This window comes from Cygnus olor, chromosome 4 (genome assembly GCF_009769625.2).
Source record: "Cygnus olor isolate bCygOlo1 chromosome 4, bCygOlo1.pri.v2, whole genome shotgun sequence".
Taxonomy (NCBI): Eukaryota; Metazoa; Chordata; class Aves; order Anseriformes; family Anatidae; genus Cygnus; species Cygnus olor.
Genome location: NC_049172.1, coordinates 5,670,882 through 5,695,910, shown reverse-complemented (window position 1 = coordinate 5,695,910; position 25,029 = coordinate 5,670,882). Strand labels below are relative to the sequence as shown.

The 25,029-nt window shown below is 36.7% G+C and overlaps 1 protein-coding gene across 2 annotated transcripts in view; it reads left to right on the top strand.

The window, feature by feature from the left end:
* Positions 1-13: 13 nt before the first annotated feature.
* GSTCD (glutathione S-transferase C-terminal domain containing) overlaps positions 14-25,029 on the top strand; it is a 71,621-nt gene continuing 46,605 nt past the window's right edge. The window contains exons 1-6 of one of the 2 annotated variants that reach the window (XM_040557129.1): positions 14-63; positions 727-861; positions 7,710-8,141; positions 10,475-10,933; positions 15,110-15,364; positions 16,049-16,142. In XM_040557129.1, the coding sequence (XP_040413063.1) occupies positions 7,731-8,141; positions 10,475-10,933; positions 15,110-15,364; positions 16,049-16,142 (1,219 nt within the window). In that variant the 5' untranslated portion in view covers positions 14-63; positions 727-861; positions 7,710-7,730. The other variant, XM_040557130.1, reaches the window with a different exon arrangement.

The window sequence follows — 25,029 nt, the reverse complement described above, 5'->3', positions numbered from 1 at the left end:
GGCCGCTGCGCGCGCAGCGCGGGGAGGCGGGAGGGGGCGGGAACGCGCCGGGCGCGAGGCCGGGTGAGTGGCGGTCGGGAGGGGGAGAGGGACGGGGAGGGCATTTAATGGCGGCCGCCTGAGGTGGGCTGGGGGGCTGGTTTATAGAGGTTCTGTGGATTCACTTGGGGATGTAATGGTGGCCTTAAATACACAGCAAACCCATACGACTGAGCTGTAAATCTAGCTCTGCTTCCCTAACCCTCTCCCTTAAGGCACCAGTGCGTTGTGCTAAGCTAAACGCTTGCTGGAGAAAAACGTGTTTTTAAGTTACTCGTGGTGCTGAACGTTTCTCAGATCTTGACATATTTATTAAAAATGTTTTACCATGTGATAGTAATCAAATAAACGAGATCTTTTTCAGCAACGAAATGTTTATGGGTTTATTTACTTTTCATTTTCCTGGGAAATGTCATTTGAAGCCAGCACTTTATTGTATTGCTAATGTGGAAGCTGAGTGAAACTAATTTAACTGTTATTTAGCGCATGTTGAAAGGGTAGAGAAAATAGTAACAGACAGTATAATTAGTGACAAGTATGCTTGCTTAATATTTATTATTTTTAAACACTAAAGGTGATTCTTATGCAAAGGTAGACTATTATTTCTCTTATCTATAAGTGACATTATAAAACTCATGATATTCATTATTGCATTCAGCTGATTTCTCCCTTCTCCTCTTTTAACAGTGGCTGCTGTAAATAAGGCTGGTATAGAATAGAAATCCATCTTTTCTCACAAAATTTACAGTCTAATCAGAGAAGGAAAAGTGGCAGGGGAAACTATTTTCCAGTCAGCGACCAGCGTGATGTCTTGTAGGTTTTGTAAGTACAACATTTTATTTTATTGCATGTGTCTGTGGATGCTTCTGTCTTAGTAAGCAGCTAGTGGATTCATAAATTAAATGTAATGTACAGGTGGTCAGCGTGTGAAAATGAGCAGGAACAGGCAACCAGGTGGGTTAGCGAGTCCTTCAAAGGTAAGGTACCTAAACTGACAAGGAAGATACACTCTACAGAGCTAAAATAGTGCAGGTAAACATCTCTGAAACAAAATAACGTAGGAAACAAGGCTTTTATAAATGTCTGTGCTTAGAGACAAGATGTTAGGAGGAATTCTCTAAAATAAAAGATGTGAGGGAGTGGGATATGGCAGTGCAGGAGTCTACAGTTCTCTGAAGTGACTGTGCAGAAGGCCTTGAGTATAATCTCACAAGAAACAATTTAAGGAAGCACAGGTAAAGTCACAGGAGTCCAGACAGATTTATTTGGGTTTACATCTTGTGAGAGATTCATCTGGAATAAAATTTCACCTGATTTTATTCATAAGACTGGACTGCAAAACAAAACAAAAATCTTTTAAGAAAAACGTCTGTTTTCTTAGGGTTGCTCTAGTACAGATTTCCCATGTGATGTTGAGCTACAAGCTGGTTATCCTCCAGGTTTTTTGCTTGTATAATGGGAATACGTGAAAATTCCACCTTACAAAGCTATTGGGAGGAAAGTCTGAGACATTCAGTTACTGTTGTGATGATGGGACATAGCAGTTTTTACAGTAACTAGCTATATGAATAAATTGGAATTTATAGGTGTTTATGGTAGGCATCTGCAGCGTCATTATAGAACTGAATGTGAGAATGGACTAGGGCAGGCTTTGACGGTTAGGTTTTCAGTAGTGGTAGTGAATGCTTCCTGCAGTTCAGCTGCCTGTGTGGCAAAGCTTGTTTCCAGGACAGAATTGTGGTTCCTGGTATTGGCTAATGTGAATGCTGACAGTCTTGATGATTGCTTAAGCATCTCTGTTCTAATGTTTTAAAAATGCCGCTTTCATCTTAGTAATTCTAGAAAATATTTAATGGAGACAGAGGAAATCTTCCACTTGAACCCCATAACAGAAGATATAAGCCCTTTAACAAGCAGGTGGCTTGTCTTTGGTCACTCTATGTCTGAGGCTGAAAAAGAAAATTTACTAGATAAATGTTTGAGGTAATCAGTGAGTGATCTTTTTTGTGATTTTTTTTTGATGTCTAGAAAACTAAGAGCAAGAGAAACTTCTCAATTAGTCTAAATCTTTTAACTTTAAAGATGAATTAAAAATATTTCTAAGTTACCAAGCTAGGTGTGTTATTTGGCGGTTGCAGAGACCGCATGACAGTCCAGAAATTACGCTGTCCATCTCCAGCTAAGCATTCTGTGGAAAATAAGGGAACTTTTAGCACTGCTTTCTGAAGCTGGTAGAGACACCTGTGTATAGAAGTCAGAAAATGGCAAAAGGTGATTTACAAAAGATTTCCTCACCAATTAGGCCATTTTATTCTTCATGGTGAATTAAGAAGTTCCAAAAAGGTTAGCATTTCTTCTGTGTTTACCCCGTGCATGGTGAGCTCAGTGGTTGCAAAGAAACTGAATCTAATAGAGACTTAATTTATTCAGAATGCCATTTGGCTGTTCGCATAGCTATGAGCAAAATTAGCTCAATTGTTATTTTTTGGCCACCTGAAATATCTTATGTGCAATAGGCCGAACCTTTGGTTTAAAAAACCAAAATCTCCATAAGCTTTTGACTGTTTTTAAAGGAAGACTAGAAGAAAAGTCCTTTGCTCACTGGGATCTTGTAGGTGTTAAGAATTAACTTAGAAACAACTTCTAACTAATATAATTGCAAAAAATAACTTATAAGTAGTTCCTTTTCTCTGCCCCACCATACCTGTGCCTGTTGCAGTAAGAGCGTTTTCATGATGTATCCAATTCTGGCTTACTACGGTCTTTCTCAATGGGTGTTTCCTTTGTTGGGCAATGCTTGGAGAATTTGAGATGTAGTGCAGCTGGAGAAAAAGCAGGAAGCTAAACAGGAGTTTAAGGGACTAGATGCACGGAAGGGGAGGACATCTATTGCCCTTTATTCTTGATACAGCTCTAGGAAAGCGGACTGAAAATGACCAGGCTGACGAGGCCAGCTGTCAGTTCAAGAGAGAGTAGAATAAGTGACAAATGCTCATGGTATACTCAGTACTACACAGGAGACGGGAAGAAAAGAAAAAGCTTAGCATTTATTTCTGGAGACAGCTGATCTTCTAAGATTGAAACAAATGCAGTACTTTGACAAAATAATTTGAGTAACTCTCCGTGTTTAATAGTACGAATGAAATGTATGTGGCTCTTGTGAATGATGAAGCTGGCGAATAGACAGGATCTGACTGGTGATAATAGCGTGAGAACAAAGTATTCATTACATCAGTGATGATAACTTTCCATGCACTTTCCAACTATTTCAGGAAACCTAGTATTGAAACAGAATAGAAAGGAGAAGAGTTGCCAAAGGCAGTGTTTGTTGCTTTTCTCACTGTAGTGACTCTCTTCAGACCTTTTCCAGGTGCAGGCATGGAGAGTTTGAGTCAGTCCAACCTCTATTTCAATCATCGCATCCCTATCTTGTTTTGCGGATGCAAACAGAAGCTCTAAGTCCAATACTTCTTTTGTTTTCCTGCTGTGTAGAGTTTATCATTTCATCCCTTGAAGGTTAGCTGCAGTAAAAGGAAAGTATTATTGTCCTAAGTGGACCATAATTAGAAACACAATCTGTTCCACTCCACGGAATAGGTCTAATAACTCGGATGTAAACTGACCATCTCAGCAGTAGAACAGGTAGTGTGGTTCTGGGAAACCAATGTCAGTGTTTTAATACTTCCAGTTTGAGAAGAAAAAGGGACTTGGGTATGAAAAGTTGTAGGAGTGTGGTATGTGAGAAGCTGGGACTATATCTGAAAAAAACAGGACTGTATATTCTAAAGGCTCCTTAGGGCAGGTACTGTGAGTACTTGCAGCATCAGGGCCTGTAGCTGAATTACCAACTTGAATGATTAATTGTTGCTGTATTGTTACTGTCATTTTTTGTTGATGTGATTCCTTAAAGCTATAATTAGTCCTTAATATAATTACAATAATAATTATTTATTATTAATTTATTATTTTATTATTCAATTTGTTATTATTATTAATAATTATTAAAATATAATAATAAAATAGTAATTATTTCTTAAGCTATAATGTTGACCATCATTTCCATCTTTGTCTTTCATCTTACTTCTCCCACATGAGAAGAGTCAAACTAGATGAAACAGTCGAATTAGCTTAAAAAAAACAACACAAAAACTTGATATGCGAATCTCTCCGATTTTTTTATGACTACTTAAAAAAAAAAAAGCTAATATATGCTTTTTATGAATGAGTGGTATTTGAAGTTTTTTTGCTTTTCTGGATAAATGCAGCTATAGCACATGCACAAAACCTAGTTAAAGGAGAATCTGTCTTTTGGAAAACTTGTTAAAACAACTGCCTGTCCAGCTGGAAGCTTTATATATAAAAATTCAAAGCAGTAAATGTACTGTTTTGTCTGAGAGGGAAGAAAAGTCTTGGCCGTTCCTTTTTGTCCTCCACAAAATGATTTCTTCTCAGTCAATTCAGCAAACTGTTCTGGTTTTTACAGTTTGAGCACAGTGCTGCTAAGTTGATTATGAGCATCATAGTTTCTGTGGTCTGTGTTCTTTTTGTCATCGTAAAAGTTCATTTAGGTTCAGAAAAGTAGTTCAGTCTCTGATATAGTTCACCATGTTGTCACTGAGGAATAAATTACTGTGGATGTTCATAAAAAAGTTGCTTCTGTTGAGTTTTGAAGAAGTTAATAACCACCCTCAAGCTGTCTGGTCCAGAGATATCCTCTTCAAGGTATTCAGAAAAGCACACCTTTCCTGAGCATACCTTTGCTTCAGCACAAAATCCAGAGTTTTACCTCAAATGGCTAGGGAAGATGACTAAATTCAAATCCTGTGGATTAAGGTAAATTGGCTGCGTGCATATTCCCCTTCTCTGACATTGTCCCAAGGATGTCAAGAGAACGGAATGGGCACCTCTGGATGGTGTCTGTTTATCCTGCTTCAGCAAGATTCACCAGAGTTGGCTTATCTGGTTTGTGTGGCTTCTCTACATAATAGTTCTATACCTGAGGGTAAGAATAGTTGAATTTGACGGGTCAAATTTCAAGTTACATTTCAAACTTCAAGGAGACAGATGGATTAATAGGATGGTGTCAGCTGTGGCTTTTACAGGGTTGAATACAGAGCAGCCCAATACCCAACAAGTCATTATTTCCAATCAGTTGCTGTCTCTCGGACAGACTGACAGCTGCTATCTGTTACTCACTGCTACTGGGTAGAAGTAATTTTGTTCAAGGGATTGGAGGAGAATTCACTCTGACAGTATTAACCCATTCGTCCACCAATTTTCAAAGCAGGACATCTTTGTCATTTTAATCGGTAGCCTGATTTAGTAGTACCTCTAGTTTTGCATCTTTAAAGTATTTATTTTTAGTCTAATATTATCCTTTTTTAAGAAAGATGTGGGAAGACTTTTTACGAGGACATGTAGGGATAGTAGAAGGGATAATGGTTTAAACCTGAAAGGGTAGATTTAGATTAGATATTAGGAAGGAATTCTTCACTGTGAGGGTGGTGAGGCACTGGCACAGGTTGCCCAGAGAAGCTGTGGATGCCCCATCCCCGGAGGTGCTCAAGGCCAGGCTGGATGGGACTTTGGGCAACGTGGTCTCGTGGGAGGTGTCCCTGCCCATGGCAGGGGGGTTGGAATGGGATGGTCTTTAAGGTCCTTTCCAACCCAAACCTTTCTATCATTTTGTGGGGGAACAGTGCTTCAGAGCTACTGCTCTGGAGGTAAATGAGCAAGGGCCTCAGTTTACGATACACTAATGGTTTACTTATGAAGTCCTTAGGGCTGGATTTGAAATACCAGTTCTATAAGAACAGAAGGAAATAACAGAATACTGCTTTGGAACTAGAAACATCATCAGAATTTACCAAAGTATTTAGCAATTCTATACAGCAAAAAAACTTATGTAAGAGTTTATAGAAGGATACTGTGCAGTAAGGTCAACCAGAAATAATAAAATAAAATAGGAGAGGTGATTTGTAAGGTGAATGTGTATGTTTGAGTGGCTAGAGTGGCCAGGAAAAAAAGGGGTTTGTATACTTTGTGAGTTCCCACGGAAAATAAAAATAACCCAAATGCATGTCAAGGGTACCATTTAATAATGAAAGAAGTTTTTACAGTCAGGGGTATGAATTTAAATGCTTGTAACTATGGATTTAGCAAGTAAGACTAGCTCTTCTCTAATCTCCTCAACAGTTATTTCACTATACCATTTTCTCCACAGAGTTGCTTACAATATTGAATCCATCTCAATTTATATGCTGGTAAGGTTTATCCAAGTAAACTAGCCTTTAGGAAAGTAGATATTTAATTATGTATTGTATTCTTCTTGTGGCAGGTGTGTTAGTTAAAGACAAGCAACAGGATTTTTATGTTGAGCCACTGTTGTTTTGAGACAAAGTCATGTGATGGAGCAGATGAAAAATCCTTCTATGTAACAGTCATTATTATGATTTTCATTTAGCGTCAGGTGGACTTGATTTTATTCTTCAACTGCCTGTCTTTGAATAATTGGTTTGTCCCAGTGATAGTTGATATGAAATAATACATTTGATGCACAACTACAGGAAAAAAATCTGATATTCTGAATATTTAAAACAAAAAACTCTTTACTACATAAATAATGACATCATATTCATGTAACTGTACAGAGACCTTATTAATCTATACAGTTATTTGAAAGACTGATTCTGTTCTGATGTCACTTGTGCTTTTTATATATGTATTTATATGTTCATAATTATATACATATATAAAATATACTGGCATTTCTTAGCAACATTCAGATTTCTTTCTCTTATTAAAAATATAAAAATAAAGCTTTATTCTATATGGTTGTTTTAAGAGTGCCACCTAGTGCCTAAAGCTTTTCAATATGATTTGTGGTGTATAAGTCAATGGAGAATTTCATTAGCTGGTGGAGCAGAAAAATTATTGCATCATTGTTTTATGTTAAACTGGTATGGAATGGTTTAATAAGAAAAATGTAACTTTAAACAAAGTACAAGGAAACTGAATTTAAGTTTTTAATGTAATGGCAAGACATTAATTTCAGCTGTGTTACTATTGTATTTGACTGCTTTAAAGTAGTCTTGTATTTGAGGTGCTCATATAGCATTCCTGAATTTTTTTTCCTTCCTGCATGTCCTCTTGACCTTCGCTTAATATCTCACTAGGATAGGTTGATTTTTGATATAGAAAGCAATGTTATTTCCCGTGGCCTAAATAGCCTGTGTGCACATGTTCTAACAGTTACAGAAAGACGTGTGTGTCTTACAAAACTGACTGGTTTAGGTAGGTGCTCAGGAATATGTTTTTTCAATAATGTATGGTTAATGTTATGGGAGATTTTTCAAAAAAAAAAAAGGCTTGTTATAAAATGTTTATACACTTAAAAAGCTCAAAAGGAGATCTTTTTTTCTTTTTGTATGTTTTGCTTGGTATCAGAAATCATTTCCCTGTCAGTGATTTGTATGTGAAGTGACACCGTATATGTGAAACCTTTTCCTCTCAAGAAGGTCCTGCAGTCCATTTATTCAGGCAGGATGTCTTTAGTGGTATCTTATGTTAAAATCAGTTTTAGCAGATAGTGGAATGACCACTGTTTCAAACCCTCTTTTTTGTTCTCAATTGTGTATTCTTTTATGACTGTGTTCTGATTTCTATTTCAGGAACTTCAGCTCAGGAGGAAGATGAAAGATAGCGTCCCTGAAGAACATTTATATTTGGGTTTGTCTCATGAGTACAAAGATAGTATTTTTCCTCTTCATACATCTATTTCGCTGTTTTTGCTGTCCTACTGTGACTGCAAATTATTCAAAATTTTCTTAGTGCCGACTGGTGAAGATGTGGACAATCAGTTTGTGACAAAAAACCTCCTTGGCTATCTCGAGGTCCATTTAATCTCCAAATGCCAGCTTCCTATGGTCGTGCAGAGCTGCTGTTTACCTGCTGTTGTCGCGAAAGACGGCAAGTTCTGTCGAGCTGGGCTTTCCGTTGTCTTAAGGCATATAATACAGAAAACATACGAGGCAGATCCATCTAAAAAGTATGTTTTGGAACTCCTGGGCTTTAAGAAGACCTGCTTAAAAGCCTGTGCTGAGGTGAGTTTGTCTCTTTCTCTTAGTTATGTTGTTGGGGTTTTGAAAAAGAACAGAATACTCTTAAGTAGACTTTTAGTGTTGATGTAAATGAGATTTGCTCACTGGAGAAGTGTCTGTATTTTGGCATAAGGGTGAAGAACAGTTCTTTTTAAAGATATAACTATTTAGCAGCACAAAAAGAACCTTAAGATTCAAACGGGGGAGACCTTTGCTTGAATATGAATATTCTAGTCTATGAATATTCTATGAATTCCTTCTTTTTTGTCAGTGTAGTTTCAATGAGTTATGCAGTGTGGCTGTTCCAGTTTGAAGTAAATTTAAAAAATACCTAATGTAGTGTTAATTTTCCACAGAATGCCACGTTCTTTATCCACTCAGGTCAGATTTCTAAATGTGAGGTGTTATGGGGAGTCATAGGTGTGGCTATTCTTGCAGCAAATACAAGTTCTTGAAGCATGTCATAAGGACCTGATCCGGTGTACTTTGCACATTATTAATTCTGTTTGAAGAATGTGGAATTTGCGAATTAAGTAAGTCGCAGTTCTGGGCTTATGGAGAGTGCAAGAATCAAATTGTAACTTTGCAAAGTTTGAGACGGTTTTCAGGTGTACTTACGTCTTGTTATTAACATTAATGTAGGCAATTAAGAGCTTAAACTAGTAAAGCACTTTTGAAAATTTTGCCCTGGATGCCAGCTTTGTCACAGCCCTTCAAATATAAATTTGTTGACAATAGTCACTGCTGTATTTATTGCCTTCCTATGCTTATTTTACATCTTATGAATAATCATCTTTTGACTTCAAGAATCTTGCCAACATTTAGTGTTTCCTTGAAGAATAAAGGGAAATTGGATTTAACTGAACTATGCTTGTTTGGGGAAAAATAGGAAAAGCAAAATAAAGATTCTGACTACAAATATTATGTTTATTTTTTTTTTAAAGATGGTTATTTAGTTTAACTTACAATACTGATGTACTATACTGACTGTGTCTGTGAGTTCAGTAGCATTCTTGTGTAAAACATGTTGTGATGTAAGATTGTGCAGCTGATTCCGTGTGACTGGCTAAAATTACCATGAATGAAGATGATAAAATAGTACTTGCGAATTATCCAGTCTGGAAGGGACCTACACCTCAAACCAGGATCAAAGCCAGATTCAGAGCAGGTTGTTCAGGGCATTGTCCAGTCAGTCTCAAAAACCTCCAAGGATGGAGGCTGCACAGCCTTTCCTAGCAGCCAGGTCTAACGCTCAGGATGGTGAAAAATACTTTCCTTGTGCCAATCTGGAACCTTCTCTGCTTCAGTCTGTGACATTTGTCTCTCATTCTCCTGCGGTGCGGTCCACAGAAAGCCTGTTTCTGTCTTCTCAGTAGAAGCCTGGTAGTGGGTGCCTAGCCTCAGCATAGGCCCTTGAAGAGCTCCACCTATCCCTGACCTTCAGGTAGAGTGTGAACCCTTAGCCGCTACTCCTTGAGTTGACATTTCGGCCTATTTATCACCTCGCAGTCTGCTCATCTCTCTAGACGTGCTTGCTCACTCCCCTCAGGGGGCTGAGCCCCACTATTTCACAATTACTGAGGTCCATGATTGCATCTGATTGCTGCGCCTCCAACCGAGTTCATCCCTGTTGGTGAGGAGCAGATCTGGGGGAGTGTATCCCTGTGTTAGTCCATTGGGCACTAGCATTTAGAAGTTGTCCTTGGCATCCTCCACAAACCTCTGGTTCTGATCTCTTCCTGGGACTGCTAGAAAACTTGGGTTCCATGTTTCAGATTGCTGCTAAGTGGGTAAACTGAATAAGACAAAAATTTTATGGTTCTAAAACCTTTAAGTACAGATACTAAGACATAAAACAGGACAATGATAATGTGAAAAAAAACGGGGTATTGTTTGGTTAGACTAAAGTTTCTTGACGTTGCATGCTAAAAAAAAAGTGCTAATAAAGAATTTATGTAAAATAGATGTGTTCAAAATCTGTTTTGTGTCATCTTCTGGTTCTGTCACCAGCAGTTGAAGATGACCTCTAGAAATTGCTCAGAGCTTTGCTTCTCATGAGTTACACAGCCACCCTAATCTTATGCCAATAATAAGGAATAAAAATCTGCTGTACTGGATAACTGTTCATCCGGTTTTATATATAAAAATTAGCTTCCTAACTTGCTATTGCAAAAGTAACACAGAGCATCCCAGCTTCTAAGATTATCAAAGGATGTATTTAAAGCTGGAGTTACCACATTTGGCTAGAGTTTTTCTGTTTCAAATGGGCAAAAATGTACCTTGGATTTTGTTTTCTCCTCTTGTAGAGACATTAACCATGTAAATTTATCTGACAGGTTAGCCAGTGGACCAGACTTTGTGAGATCAGCATACCTCTGGCTGTTGAAGGATTTTTGACGGCATCTCCTGAGCACTGTCAGGCTGTCCCTGCTGACATTTTACATCTTGAAAGAAAACTTGGAGAACCTGTCCGAGTGCACAACGATGACAAAATTCGAAGGCAAAAACTTCAACAACAGAAGGCAGGTGCCGAGGCTGCGGTGCCTGGACTCAGTAAAGAAACGACAGAGGAAGGAAAAACAGTGGAGGTACACGATCATCTGCTTCCAAGTTTGGAACTGAGCGTAGCTTTCTCCAAGCTGCATGTCCAGGAAGCATCAAATGCGGTCCGAGAGGCCCCTGTCATCAGGAGAACAAAAACCTCTGACCTTCCGCCTTTGGACCACATTTTTGCAGAGGGGCTTTATTTTACCTTGGCAGATATAGTGCTTCTGCCATGCATCCATCAGTTCTTGGTAAGACAACTGCTTCTGCAAACTTTAAGTAGTGTATATGTATTTTTGTAAGAATTGTACGATGTGTCCATTTAAAATCTATTGCAGCATTTGCAATGTGAGCTTAAACCAAAACAGCCTGTCTTTGTTTTTGTACAAAGAAAAGTCAGGGACTGGCAAAATCAACAACAGTAACTGTAAATACCCAGCATATTGGTACTTAGTAAGCATTGCTAGCTATTTAAATATTATGCTGAAATACTTTGGCAGGAAGTTGTTCAGAAAATTCTTGCATGAGAAGATATAAACTTGACATGTAAAGTAAATTGTAATGTGCATAAAACAGAAGTAGGTAAGCATGAACCTATTGTAATTTTGGTTAGCATACTGAGGGGCAAGGCAAAGTGAGTTCTTAGCCATATTGGTGTGTTTTTGCTATGCTGATATTACCTGAATTGAAATTATTTTCAGCTTTGACTTGAAACTTTATGACTTTATCTTGAAATAGAATGCTTTTTGGGGAGACAGTGAATAGGAGATTCAGAGACTATGGTAGCTTTTTGGAGTTGTAAATTCTTGACTTCCTTACATATATAGGAGCTGAGGAGACACTCAGGTATTGGCCAGGGTAGACTTCCAAAAACTCATTTGTTTATGTGATTGGTGTATAATTTCTTGAGGCTCTTTTGAGAGAGTTTTTGTCTGCACATATTTCCTTTTAAAATACGGGATGGAATGATTTCTGATTTACTCATTTTCTACGTAGTATGTTGACATTCTTAACCTCTGGTGTTGTTTTCTTCTAGTTCCTAGAAATGACTCTTTCATTTGGGACGAAACATTCCTATGGAGACAGCACTGCTTTAGTCTGTCTCAAATTAATCCTTTTTTTTTTATCAGGCCCTCCCATAAAACAAGCCAGCTTCTTTCCACATCTATCCTACGCGCTCATCTTTATCTACAGTATAATACCTTCATATCAGCAAACCTTTTATTCTTCTGTGCAGTTCTGTGGGCTTATTATTTATTTATTTTTATTTTTATAAAGCTTGGTCTGTGTTCTTCTCCAAGTAAGGTCTGATCGCTGTGACCCTGCTCAGAAGGGAAATGTTGTGTCTAGGGATCCAGCTTCTTTGGGACGTGCCTCAGCACCTCAAACCTCAGTAATTTGTAGTTTTGTCATTCATGGTATTGTTGCTGCTAAACTGGTCTCTGCAGCTTGTGGAAGGTCCTTTGTTTACTGCAGTGAAAGGAGAAATTCCTTGGAAAACATATTGCATAGCCTGGTAAAGCCAAGAGATTTGATTACGTTCCCCCCACCTCCTTCTGCCCCAGCCTTTTCTCATCTCTGGAAAGAAGCTTAGAACTGCAAGTGACTTGAGTTCAGCTTTGGAGCCAATTTTACAGTGCTGCAAAACTGCGTGAGGGTCTTGCTCAGCACAATCTGTGTAGTTGGGTTTATGAGGATGTAAACACAGAAAAGAATTAAGGAAATGACAACTCTATTTCATATGATAATAAAAGGATGCAATGAAGTTGCCTACGACCACTGTTCCTGCAGGTACTGTACAAGACTGATAGCAAAACACGGCGTCTGTTGCCAAGAAGAGCTCTGAATGAATTTAGTATTTGCATTTTGATACAAGTTGTTTTGCCACATTTGCCTTATGGTGTTAAAAAACAAATGGAATTCCTGGAGAAGATGCTGTTGGTCTCTCTGAGGTAAAAAAAAAAAAAAAAAAAAAAAGTCTCTAAAATCAAGACAATCACTAACAAACATTATTATGTGCTAAATGTCCCCTATAACTTCTTTCACCAAGGTCATTATCCTCAGTGGATTTCTGTATGATGGTACTAATGTGGGAGTCCAGAAGTAGATCAACGTGTTCACCTGTGGATTAAGATCTTTAATTATTTAACAGAAATGATTATTAATTCATCTCTGCTTGAAGGTCCCTTCCACTGAACTGTTCTGTTCCTGGATTGTCTTTAAAAAATCGTTATAGTTGCACTTCACTTTGCTTTAAGGGTTTAAATAATGAAGTCTTCAATGGGTATGTCTGGAAAGTATCATGCAATAAATGTGAGGAAACCCATAGCTGATTGTAATTGTAATTACCAAAAGTAAGATAATGAAGCTGAAGAGTTGTTTTTCATTACCTCATTCCATTTCTGTTATCTTTCTGAGGTTAGCCTTGTTACCCTTCCTATTAGTTGTAACTGTTTAAAATTAATAGGAGAATAACAAAAGCTCGGCTCTCCATCTGGGAGAAACCACTATTCACTTTTTAATATACAATGTAGAACACTTGTTATCAAGTGTGACAGTACCTCTTAGAATTGCTTTCCGAAAGACTTCTTCCTTAACTGAATTAATATGTTTCTGCCTGTGTTACTATTGTGATATTGAATTAGATATTAAAATTACAGTTCATACTCCTTTTGTTCCTTTAGGTATTACTAATTACTGATGATTACCCTAAGAACTTTATAAACACAGCATGCAAGAAAGCTGCTTAAAATTTTGTGTCATGTCAAGTGTTCTCTACCAATTTCTATTTCCACACTGTGCAGATGTGTGGAAGAATACCATTTTTGCTTGGCCTTTTCTGACTTTTCATGTGAGCATGGTTTGCAATTTTCTTTTCGAAGCATGCGCAACATTACAGGATAGTTGAGGTCAGAAGGGACCTCTGAAGGTCATCTTGTCCAGTCCCCTGCGCAGAGCAGGGCCACTTAGAGCAGGTTGCCCAGGACCATGTTTAATCAGGTTATGAGTACCTCCAAGGATGGAGATAACCTGAAAAAAGCTTACCTACATTTCAGCTTTCATTTCAGCACAATCATTTTATACTCCTAAAGTTTTACAGAATGAAGTTCACTGCACAAGGTAACTTTTTCCTTATTTTTGAAATAGTGTTGTTTTGATATGTTGATTAAAATACTCTTAATGTCCAGCAGTAACTTTAGTTTTAGTTAATCCATGTGTGGGTTGTAGGTTCTCTGATCCAGCAAAGCTCTAAACAAATAACATTTCTCAATTGTTTTTTCTCAGTTTAGTCATGTATACAGACAGGTAGGTTTGTGGAATTTTTTATTACAGCTGAGGGAAGGTGGGGACCAGAGGAATCCCAAACATTCATCTCTATGGCCCTTTCATTTCAAAGCTACTGCTACCATTTGAAGTTTCTTTCCTCTTCCTTTTCACTCTTCAGAATGAACAAACTGATATTTCAGTGCTACCAACAAAGAACTGTCATGGCAAATTCACAGCTATGAGGCATCTCTGAGATGTCTCCAGGGTGATTACTCAACAAAATTATTTTAGAATAATTAAATAGTGATATTAAGTACATTTTATTAAAGATCTGTTTCTATATATATAGGATATCATCATTTTGCTGTCTTTGAATATAAATTTTTGTTTGCTGTGTAAATTTTAAATACTGGAGTGTAGGAAGTTGTTGACTTAGCACATAGCACATGAACTTGGTAAAGCCAGCTCTTGGCAGTAGGTGTGTAGAGAATATTTCCAGTTTTGCTGTATATTTCACTTGTACTGAAGAGAATTATGAGAAGTTTAAAAAGTTGAAGAGGATGATCTTCACTGTTCTGAAACATTTGGGAATGTGAACAGAAATTACTTTAGTTCACTGAATGCATCCTTTTTAAGATTAGATGGTCTTCATTAAAAATTGTGATTTGAGTATTTTTTTTTTTGTAATATATGTATCACATTCAGACTTACGATTTTACACTTTAGGATACACTCAAGATTTCAATTTCTGTTGAAGGCCACTTTGCTGTAAGTTCAGCATTCATTGCAAATTACGGGATTTTGTGATTACCAACAAAAATGAATCATTCCCTCGTTAGGAAATATCAGATAATTAAGAATATTATTTTAAATGCTGTTTTCCTGTTACTGTCTTAAATTGTGATTAAAATTGGCCACGTAAGGACTTTCGCTCTAGAAAGCACATGAGAATTATAGACAATGTTTAAATGGCCAGCTGGCATTTCCAGTGGCAGGCCAGAGTTCTTAACTAGCTAAGCGTTTTCATTAGCAGCACGCTATGAGTGAACATGTTGAGCTTTAGCATGGAACTAAGCTCACTTCCATAGTTCATGCCTTCTGTTTGTGGCTTATAGGAAAAATTGTACAATAGTAAGTTATCTTTCCATTTATTTTTCTAGGTTCACAGCAAAAAACAAGGAAAAAATCTGGCAAACTTGCCTCTGATATCCAGTTGGTATCAAAGAGTTCAAGAAGTACCTGGAGTAAAGAAAGCTGCTGACAAATGCAGTATGCAGCTTCTCCAGCTTCCAGAGTTGATGCCTGCTCCAGAGGAACAGCTACAAGACTTCTCTTCAGTTCCTGATGAATTGGAAGAGGAGCCTGAAGACAGTCATTTTATAGGTGGTCCAAGGCCAACTATGACTAAATTAATGGTAATTTAAGACTTTTTAATGAGTTAATTTCATGGTAATATTCAGCTTGATTCAAGGTAGATGGATTGCAGAGGCTGTCTTTGACAGCCTTGAACAGTTTAATGAATTTTGTCTGATATGCGTTGACTTAGAAGGGATTTTACTTTTTTTGTTCAGTTAACAATATTTGACTGTTCAGGAATCAAGCAAACATAGGATGCTGGAGGCTCTGTTAATAATTCTCAGGAATCAAAGTAAGCTTTTGTTTAAATTGTGATATTATCTTCCTCTTTTAAAGATATGTATAAAAAAAGATGACAAAAGATGTTGCTTTTATGTTTGGTTTAAGTATTCTATCATTTCTGCTTTTTTTTTTTTTCTTCTGCTATTTCCTTTGAGCTTTGAACATCTGAGATCCATAATGAGTTTTGTTAAAGAAAACTCTCCATCGTGTTCCATAACTCTCCATATTTCTTTGCACAGAGGCTGTCAGCCTCTTCTAAACAAAATGAACAGGGCTTTCCTGTGAAAATGAGATAAATACATAATTTGAATCCCAAATAATGTAGTCATCTGCCTATTAAGTTTCACCTAGGCTGAAAGTGATGCAGTTTGATCTGATGTCTTTAAGTTTGGTGTGAATTTTGCTACCAACTTCAGTAGATAAAGGATCAGAGCCTTATTTTTTTGTTCACTTTCACATAGGAAAGCGGTATTGAGGCAAAATTTTCTCCTCATCCATGCCCTAACTGGACTATAGACTGGACCAATCTCCCATCAGCAGTCAGTCCTGGAGAAGGTAAGGTTTTTAGGTATGCGTGTGTCTAACAGTGCCTTTTTCTGGTGTAGCTACTTAACTGTTTCAGAGGAATGTATGTCACTTCTCATCAGTGTATTTCAAAGCTATGTAGAACAGGTAAGCAGTTTCAAATCTGTTTTAAAATGCAGGCTGTTCATAACACATGGTGAGAGGACTTAGGTCATCAACAGATGACGACCAAACTGGGAATAAAAGCTTGACCTTGAATCCTCGGCTTTTTCCTCACTGCTTCACCCCTTTCCTGAACTTTTCTTCATATCTAGGGCAGTAAATTTTGGCTACACGATGTTAATATAATCAGCATGAATGTTATACGTGGACTACATCTCCCAAAGCAGTAGCAGCTGATTTCATTATGATGAAAATAATCTGAATTAGAAAAATTTGGAAGATACATATCAGTCTTCCCTTTTGTGGCAGCGTTCCTTGCCCTGTAGGGGTTGTTTTCTTTGCTGAATTGCAGAGCAGTCTGCTGCCCAGTGGCTGTAGTTCTACAGAGAACAAAGAGATTTACCACAGCATTTGTTGTTTTCATTGGTGTTGTGAATATTGAATACCTCTTCTACCACACAGTAGAGTTGCCTCTGAAAGGTTTTGTAGATACTGCCAGACCATAAGAAGTTAGTGGACATAACTCCTTTCTACGAGGAACAAAAGGGTTTGTGTTCTTTAGCCATGGAGACTTACACAAAATACTTTTTATTTATTTATTTTGTTTTACCACTGTGTGAGAACAAGCGAGTATTCCCATCTATGATACAGGGTTTATAAATGTAAAATCAAATGTGAAGTTGGTTTCTTCTGTTTTGTACCTGTGTGTTGTTCACAAAACCGTGACAACCTTCATGTGTACCATGAGTAGGTTTATAGTTTTATATGGAAATTCTCACGTTCTTCTAACGTGAACTCTTTTTCCCTGGTTTTCTCCTGAGAGAACTCTTTACTGAGAAGCTGCACACCCTGCTTGAGTTACTGGTCCATTCTATCCTTTAGCATGGAATTAAAAAATAACTCGTTTGCATCTGTCAACATTATACCATGCTTCTTCAGACTTTAGTTGTGTGTATGTGCTCTCTTTTTTTTCATGTTTGCTGAAATAGTTACTCATGACATCGATACCTAAAATTGATTTTCAGTTCAGTTTTTGGGAGTATGTGGCAAGGGAAGATTTGCTGGCTCAACAAGGGTGGCAGGAGAGGGAGGCTTCGTCCCCACCCCATCCCAACCACAATGATGCTGATGCCATTCACCGATTTAGGGAAACTCCAAATGGTTGTGCTTTTAGTCCAGGGTCAACAGTGTCACATGGAGCAAAAAGAAATTTCCCGATAAGATAATTGATTTCGCTTTTCAGTGGGATACATCTATGTGCTTACCTCTTCTGCTACGCATGGGACTGCTCTCTGTTGCCTGATTCTTCTGCTAGTAAAACCTAATTATTATTGCATGAATTGAATTCTCAGTGTTTTATTACTAAATCCTGCCTGATATGCTAAGAAAATAGTCACTGAACCTGACAGGGTTTTAAACTGGATTTGAGTAATGCAGTTCAAGTTTTTCAAGCAGATTACCTCTATGATTGGGAAATAAATTACCTTTTATTGATGTTCATAGAAGTTGAGACAAAATAATGAATATTTCAGTTAAAAATTGCATTGTTTTTTATCTACAGTAAGTTTGATTAGCTGGCAAATGATAATTTAGTATCATACATGACACTATTTCTTTGTTCTATCTCAGATTAAATAGTCATAATTTGTGTTATATATATGTGAAAGTTCTTGGATTGAATAGTTCAGCCTGTCTGTAAGACTAATTAGACCACCTTGCTGTCACACCTGTTCACTACAGAAAAGAATTACTGATGATTGTCATTCTACTGTAGTCACGTAAATAAATTTTTTCGTTCAGTATTTTTGTTAGGGATTATTTATTGTGGCAAAACAACAGATTATGGCATCATGATTTGTGTTTCATTTACTTAGTCATATTTCTGAAGCAAAATGAGATAGGACTAGAACTAAGTGGTTTACCTGCTCCAGTTTTTAATAGTATTTGATTGATGACAATGCACTCGTGTTTACATTCTTTATATCCTCCAGCTTTTTAAATTCCTGCTATTATCTCAATTGCTTCTAAAATATTTGGCTTCAAAAATTGTGTGCATCAACCTTGAAATGTGTGAATCCATAAGCCTTTGTGAACACCTCGTTCTGTATTTATAACTTCGCAAATGTCCCAAAATGCAGTATCTTGTGTCCTCTGTAGCTGTTGATATCCGAGGATATTGTACTTGTTGCAAACTTTTTTTTTCTGGATGGAATTTAACATAAAACATTTATTTTAAAATGTGTTGTAAACATTGGTTCTGTTCTAGTTAACTGCATAAAAGCTTGCTACTTTTAATTGTATTTTTTCTAAGGTCGTTTTCCAAATCTGTGATTAGATCAGAAATATGTTGATATTGTCTACAGACAATATTACATACAGAAGCAAAAACCTCTCATCACTTTGTTGTTTCTTCCATATAGTGTGTATTTCTTCAAGCTCCCAAACCAAGTCTGTCTGCCTAATTGCATGTCTTGATATTGAAATAATTTCTGCAAAATCTTGAAAGAAAAGGCAGTATTTCTAAGGTAGACAGAGGAATAGAGGGATAGAAGAATACTGGATGCTTGTGTGCCATTAAAATACATTGTGAAATAATTTGCAGTGTTTGCAATAATGGCTTCATTTGACAGGAGACACGAGTTAGGAGTCCTAACCAAGCTTGTGTTGAGCTTTACAGAGAGGTAAAGGTTGTTATGGTTGGAAATGTGAACAAATAGAAGAGGGTGGCAGGTCTAAGTGTAAAAGTACAATGGCAGAGTGAAGGAAAATGACATACTTGCATCAGTAGTAATGAGGAATAATAATATGATGTGTGTCAGCGTAGCAAATGTTTTTTTTTTTTTTCCCTAAAAAAGCGGTGGCTGAAATCTGGGGAGGAGGGGGCTGTTGAAATGAGACTGCTGAATAGAAGTAATGTGCTAGTGTTGATTAAATGTGAGGTCTGGAAAAAAGGAGGTAGATTGTATTTGATGAGATTTGTGACCAACAAAGAAATAGAGCATCTTTCTGTGGTTTCATAGTTCTTACTAGGCAGCAGCAGAAAAAATTTTCTCTCCTTTTTGGAACTTCAGTCAACACTGGAGTCTTTGTTTGTGTTCCTGGTGCTGTGTATGTGTGGAACAGTTCCTTGTCTTCAGTTTAAGTTCTTATTATCTGCAAAGGCTTGGTGGATATCAAGATCACTTTGCCTGGTTATGATTAGAGAAGATTCCTTTAGGTTCACCCGAAGCACGTTAAGGGGAAGGGGAGAGTGTATGTGTGTGTGGGAGTGATGACCCTTGTCTCTGCTTTATTATTCTGCTGATTTATGAGGATGTAAGTCTTTGGTGCTGTCATTTTTTTTCCACCGAATAATGAGTTCACTGTCAAAGAGGAGAAAAATGATTTTTTATAACAGAATGCTTTTTGAATCTTTTTTTTCTTTACACCATCTTTTTATTTATTTTGCTTTTTTACCCAACTGTGAAATTCAAAGTGAGAAATAACTGACCCACAGTCACAAACTCTTACTTCTTCTCTCATGAGTTCAAATACTTGTAGAGCAGGAAGTATTTAAAATAGAAAAATGCCTTATTTGTGAGACCTCATTCTGAAATTACCAGCTAGACTGAGAGTGTGCATGTAATAGTATTTACTTACAAAGGTGGTGGTTAGCTGGGAGAAAATTCAGACTGTTCTTTCCTAAGTGTGAAAGTGATCACAGTATGAACATAGCATGTATTAAACTGCATTTGGTAGGATTGTCAGTAATGCTGTCTTTCTGATGAGCTTTTTCTTAAATGAAGGAATTTTAGGAGGTCAGAAAAGAGCTCCTTAGCTGACATATGACTTGCTATATTAGGTGGATGTGAAGGGACACCTGATATCATTTTTAGTATACTAAAAACTTGGAGTGCATGCACAGCAGAAGGTGGAGGGGGCAGTTACAGAACCTGGGAAGAGTTTGAGGTGGAGGATGTTAATTTAAAAAGTGTAGGCAAATTAATAAAGTTAAATCAAAATAAACGTAATGCGTTTTACAAGTGAAGCTTGCTCTTTCCAATTAATGGAAGACATATAGCCCTTTAATTGTGTAGTTGGTCCTACTCACAGGGCCAATTTTCTGAAACAAGTGCATTTTAATGGATTGTTTATAAACATGACACCCAGAGAAACATGTTAATTATTGTATGTACTTCCTTATTCCTTGCTAGGAGTTGCTTGATTCCTAGTGTTGAATTGATTTGAATAAGTGCTTGACTTACAGAGTTGAAGTTCTCTGTGTATGAATTTTAAAAAGCCAATGCAGAAAAAGAAAAGGCCTTTCACATCCGCTGTGTCCAGCTCACAGCTATAGGAGAGGCCATCAATCCATCGCAAGGCAATGCCTGCCGGCCTGGGTGAAGCGCAGAGTGACTCTCATCAAGTCTGTTGGTTTTATGCTTGATTTGTGATCAGTGACAAGCTGATGGCCTAATGGGAATGGCTATATAAAACTTACTCACTTGATACTTGCCCCTCCATTTGCATTCAAATCTTCAGACATTTGAGGAAGTCACTAGATTTTTAGAAAACTTACTGAGTTTGTAAAGGACAAATTTGGAAAGCACAACATCCAATATTCACGCTGTCCCTGACATGGTTACTGAGAAAAGAGATACGTTACCTTGATATATAAGCCACAGAATAATTCATAATATGCTGTAAATGTTTCTCTTGGGGAGGGGGAAAACCCAAAAAAAACACAAAACAGAATTCAGGAAATACATGTATATAATATCTTAAAGGTTGCCTTTGTTGTCTTCTTTACCTTAATAATTTATGTCAGCCCAGAATCTGATCCTTAGTGTTTTTACTTTGAGGGGTCTGCTCTTATTAATAGGCATATTTTAATATTTGCATGAATATAAATCTTACTAAAAGTGCCAAATTCAGTTATTTATGTACGTACAGAGTACAGAATGTTCACATTAGAAATAGAGTGCTTGTCTGAATTATAAGAAAAAATAGTCACATGAGAAAGAAGCTGCTCTTACTGTGCCACCCTTCTTTGTTTGGTAGTGTAGTAACGATCATTTTTTCCCGGGAGGAAATGCTGCTCCATTTTTTTTTCCTTTTTTCTTTTTGAGGTATCATGTTTTCTGTTTTTATGAAGCAAAAACATAAATGAAACACTTCGAATATAATTTCTGATGACTGATTATCTCAAATCATTTGAGTATGATAAGAAATTATGAGTTTATCTATCACGTTGATTTGAGAATTGACATCACGATATTTATGATCAGATGAAGAATATAACACTTTCTTAAAATTCTTTTTAAACAAACTCCTTACGAATTAAGAACATGGAAAGAGAGAAATTTCTGTTATCTTTATATGTTTCTCTGAAAAAAATATTTTACGCTTGACTGTATTTCTGCAGAGGAATTGTTTGTCAAAGTCTTACCCTCTTTAAAAACATATCATTAAAAACCCAAGGTAGTGAAAGTTGCTTCCCTTTAGAAGGAGAATCTCTGTGTTCCACAATTATTCCATAGAGCTGTTGCTCATGTTTATGTCATTAATTAATTGCACACCAGGTTTTGTTTTTAACATACTGCCCAATATAACTTAATGGTTAATGCAATACAAATCTTTTTTCTGGAAGAAAGCAAAATGAATCACAGATATTTGGCTGACACTTTGTTGCACTGACATTGTTAAAATATATCTTGCAAAGGCAAGAGTGATTTCCTTCATTGGCAAAAATCTGCTAAATAAAAATTCATTGGAATGTGGATCTCGATTTTTTTTTTTTTTATAGCTGGACAGCCATTGATCCTGGAGATCCCACTTATGTATATTATTTCAAAGCAGTTTGGTTTGTCCTCTGAGGTCAGCTGTCAAGGATTGTGTTTACTGATCAATGTAAGTGCTTGGCAAATACTGAGTACTCTATCAGTAATTTGCTACTCTGGATACTCTCTCCCCTTACCTATTCTCTTCTGCTTTTCTCTCCGTAAACACTAGTTTTATAGGACGTTTTATGAGAAACTTACATTAGGCTTTTAGAAAGTATTAGAAAGCAAAGTAGGCAGAAGAATTTATTTCAATAGCTTACTTCATCTGCTTTCTGTGAGACACAAATTAGTATTTTTTTCCATTTACAGATCAATAATACAAGGCTTAGGAGCTGCAATCTTTGTCTATTAACAAATTAATGTAATCAAAACAGGTTTCCCCATGAGGCTGTTTTTTCAGGTTTGATCCATGACACTGTTCAGTGCAATCTGTAGTCTAGGTTTCCAATGTGCGTAACTCATGAGTTAAGGCATCAGGTATTTTGGTGTCTACACTCGAGATAAACCCTCCGGTCTTTGAAGACTAAATATATGCACATAGATGTGATCCTGTTTGTAAAATTCATTTACCTATTTGCTAAGAAGTTGCTTTGTAAAATGATTTCCCGGGTTTCAAAACTCCTCCCAGCTACCCCCATCCCCTACACCACTCAGTAACTCTTCTTTCTTCATCTAGACAGGATCTGAAATACTAATGGAGTAAGAAATGGCTTTGCGCTCTGTTTCTTTATTTCAGTAAGACTCTTGAAATTCATCAATTCGTAAATTTTAAGGCTAGAAAGACAGTATGATCATCTATACCTGTTTGCTGCCTGATGCTGGCTATAAGCGAAATCTGTAATTGCTTGGACCATGCTGAATAGTTCACTGAATAATAATAATTTTAGAAAGACACCCAGCTGAAGGCAGAGTTGTGTTCACAGTACAATTTTATTTCTCCGAAATGGAGATTAAACTATAAATTAGGTATTCAAGAGTGAAAGAGTATGTTGTGAAGGACAGCAGCTTTAAAAAAGAACTTTGATTCAACTCATTGGGTGGGCCGACAAGAACAAAACATTGTTTACAATTTTAGTTTAGAAACGTCTTCAAAACGTAAGTACTTTTAAACAACACAGTCTAGAACAATAACATGGTGTTACAGTTCTGTGGAATTAACTGATGTTTTGATTAGGCAGTCCTAGTGGTATACCAGGCAACAATCCTGAAGGATCATTGTTACCTTCCACTTCCAGAACTGATATTAAGTAAAAGATACTTATCTAATATCAGACACTATGTTAAAGAAAGATATCCAACTAAGGATGATGGTGGTGGTTTACTCTTCAGCTGAAGAAAACTTCAAAAAATGTTCAGGCTTCATTTACAAAATTAGTGTTAATGAAAAGGAGGAAACATCAATGAGCTAAGATGAGATTCTTCATTTTGATCCATCAACCACCGAAAAGCTTAGCTTCCCGCTGAGTTCCCTGTATTTTGGACAAAATGATGCTTTCTTCAGTTTTATGCTTATACCAAATGTAAGTCATTCTCTAATTGGATTTTGAGTAGACAATACTGAAATGTTTTAACAGCAGCTGTTTTTTACTTTTTTATTTTTTTAATTTTACCTATGTTGAAGGGAAACAGCATGAAGTGATGTCATTATCTTTTAGCCATTTTAAGTTTTTCACTTCAATCCATATTAAAAGTATAATTGTTAGCAAAACTTGCTAACATTAACTTGTGGAATAAATGCTTTATTAGATGCAGAGCTGTTTGTTTTGAAATTGTTAGCGAGATTGATTCAATATATCCAAGTTGCTTCTAGGATTATTTTGTGAAGGTAGGTCACAGCTATTTTGTTTTGTTCTTTCTTTTATATTGGCATTACCTTTGGACTATTTTAGTCTCGAGAGATGCTTCTGAGATGTGAATACGTGATGCTTAAAAATCAAAGCTGTTTTGGGGAATCTGATATTTTATTAAAATTCTTACTAATCAAGAGATGCAAATTCTGTGTTTTACTTTAAATGTTAAAAGCAACAGCATTTCTAAAATGAGATCCAGGCAGTCATTTATTCCATAAAACAAAAAGTTGAAAGAAACACTTTAAAGTTCTCTATTTCCCTTCCAAGCCTGTCAGAACTTTTTGAAAGACTTTGAAGATTTTTTTAAAATAGTTTTGTAGCCTATTTCAGTATCTCAAGCATCCTGAAGCAGGAACTCATCCTTCTTCTTCAACTGATTTTTCCATATCAGACAGCTCTTTGCCTGCAAGCCACATGGGTAACAATCCAAGTGAAGCTCAGCTGAAGCTGCTTCTCATTAACCTCTCCTTACAGCTATAGTTTAGCTGCACTCATTTAAAAGTTTAAACCATGTTTATGATGGCCTTGTACTTTGCAATTCAAGATCTGGAAAACCTGGGATGGTGATGGAGCTATGTTGTCTCATATTCTTAATAAATACTTGAGAAGTGAATGATTTTGAGAAACAAAGAGATGTAGGCTAGAATATAGGTAATGTTGATATCTGAGGTGATAAGTGTATGAAAAACAAGCTTATTACTGCAATTTCACTATTTTATGTGGCTTATCATAATAAGATTGTTCTCGCAAAACTTTAGACATCATGTGTGACTTTTTTGGACTTTTTGATTGCTCTGGGGTATAGTATTCTACAATTTTGATGGGAGTTTGAGTTCAATAACTAATTTGTAGACCAAGAAAAAAAATCTTTATGCAGCTGGCAATTATAAATTGCCCGTGCCACTAAACCAGATGATTTGTCTGTGGCATTATGTACTCTTCCTACTACTGTGCTCTTCCTCCATTTTTCTTTTCTTTTCGTCTTGGTTGCCAAACTACATAAGGGAAAGGAATGAATTATTTTATTAAGAAGCATACCTGGAGACAAGAGGCAAAGCTATTATATGGCTAAGTTAAATTAAT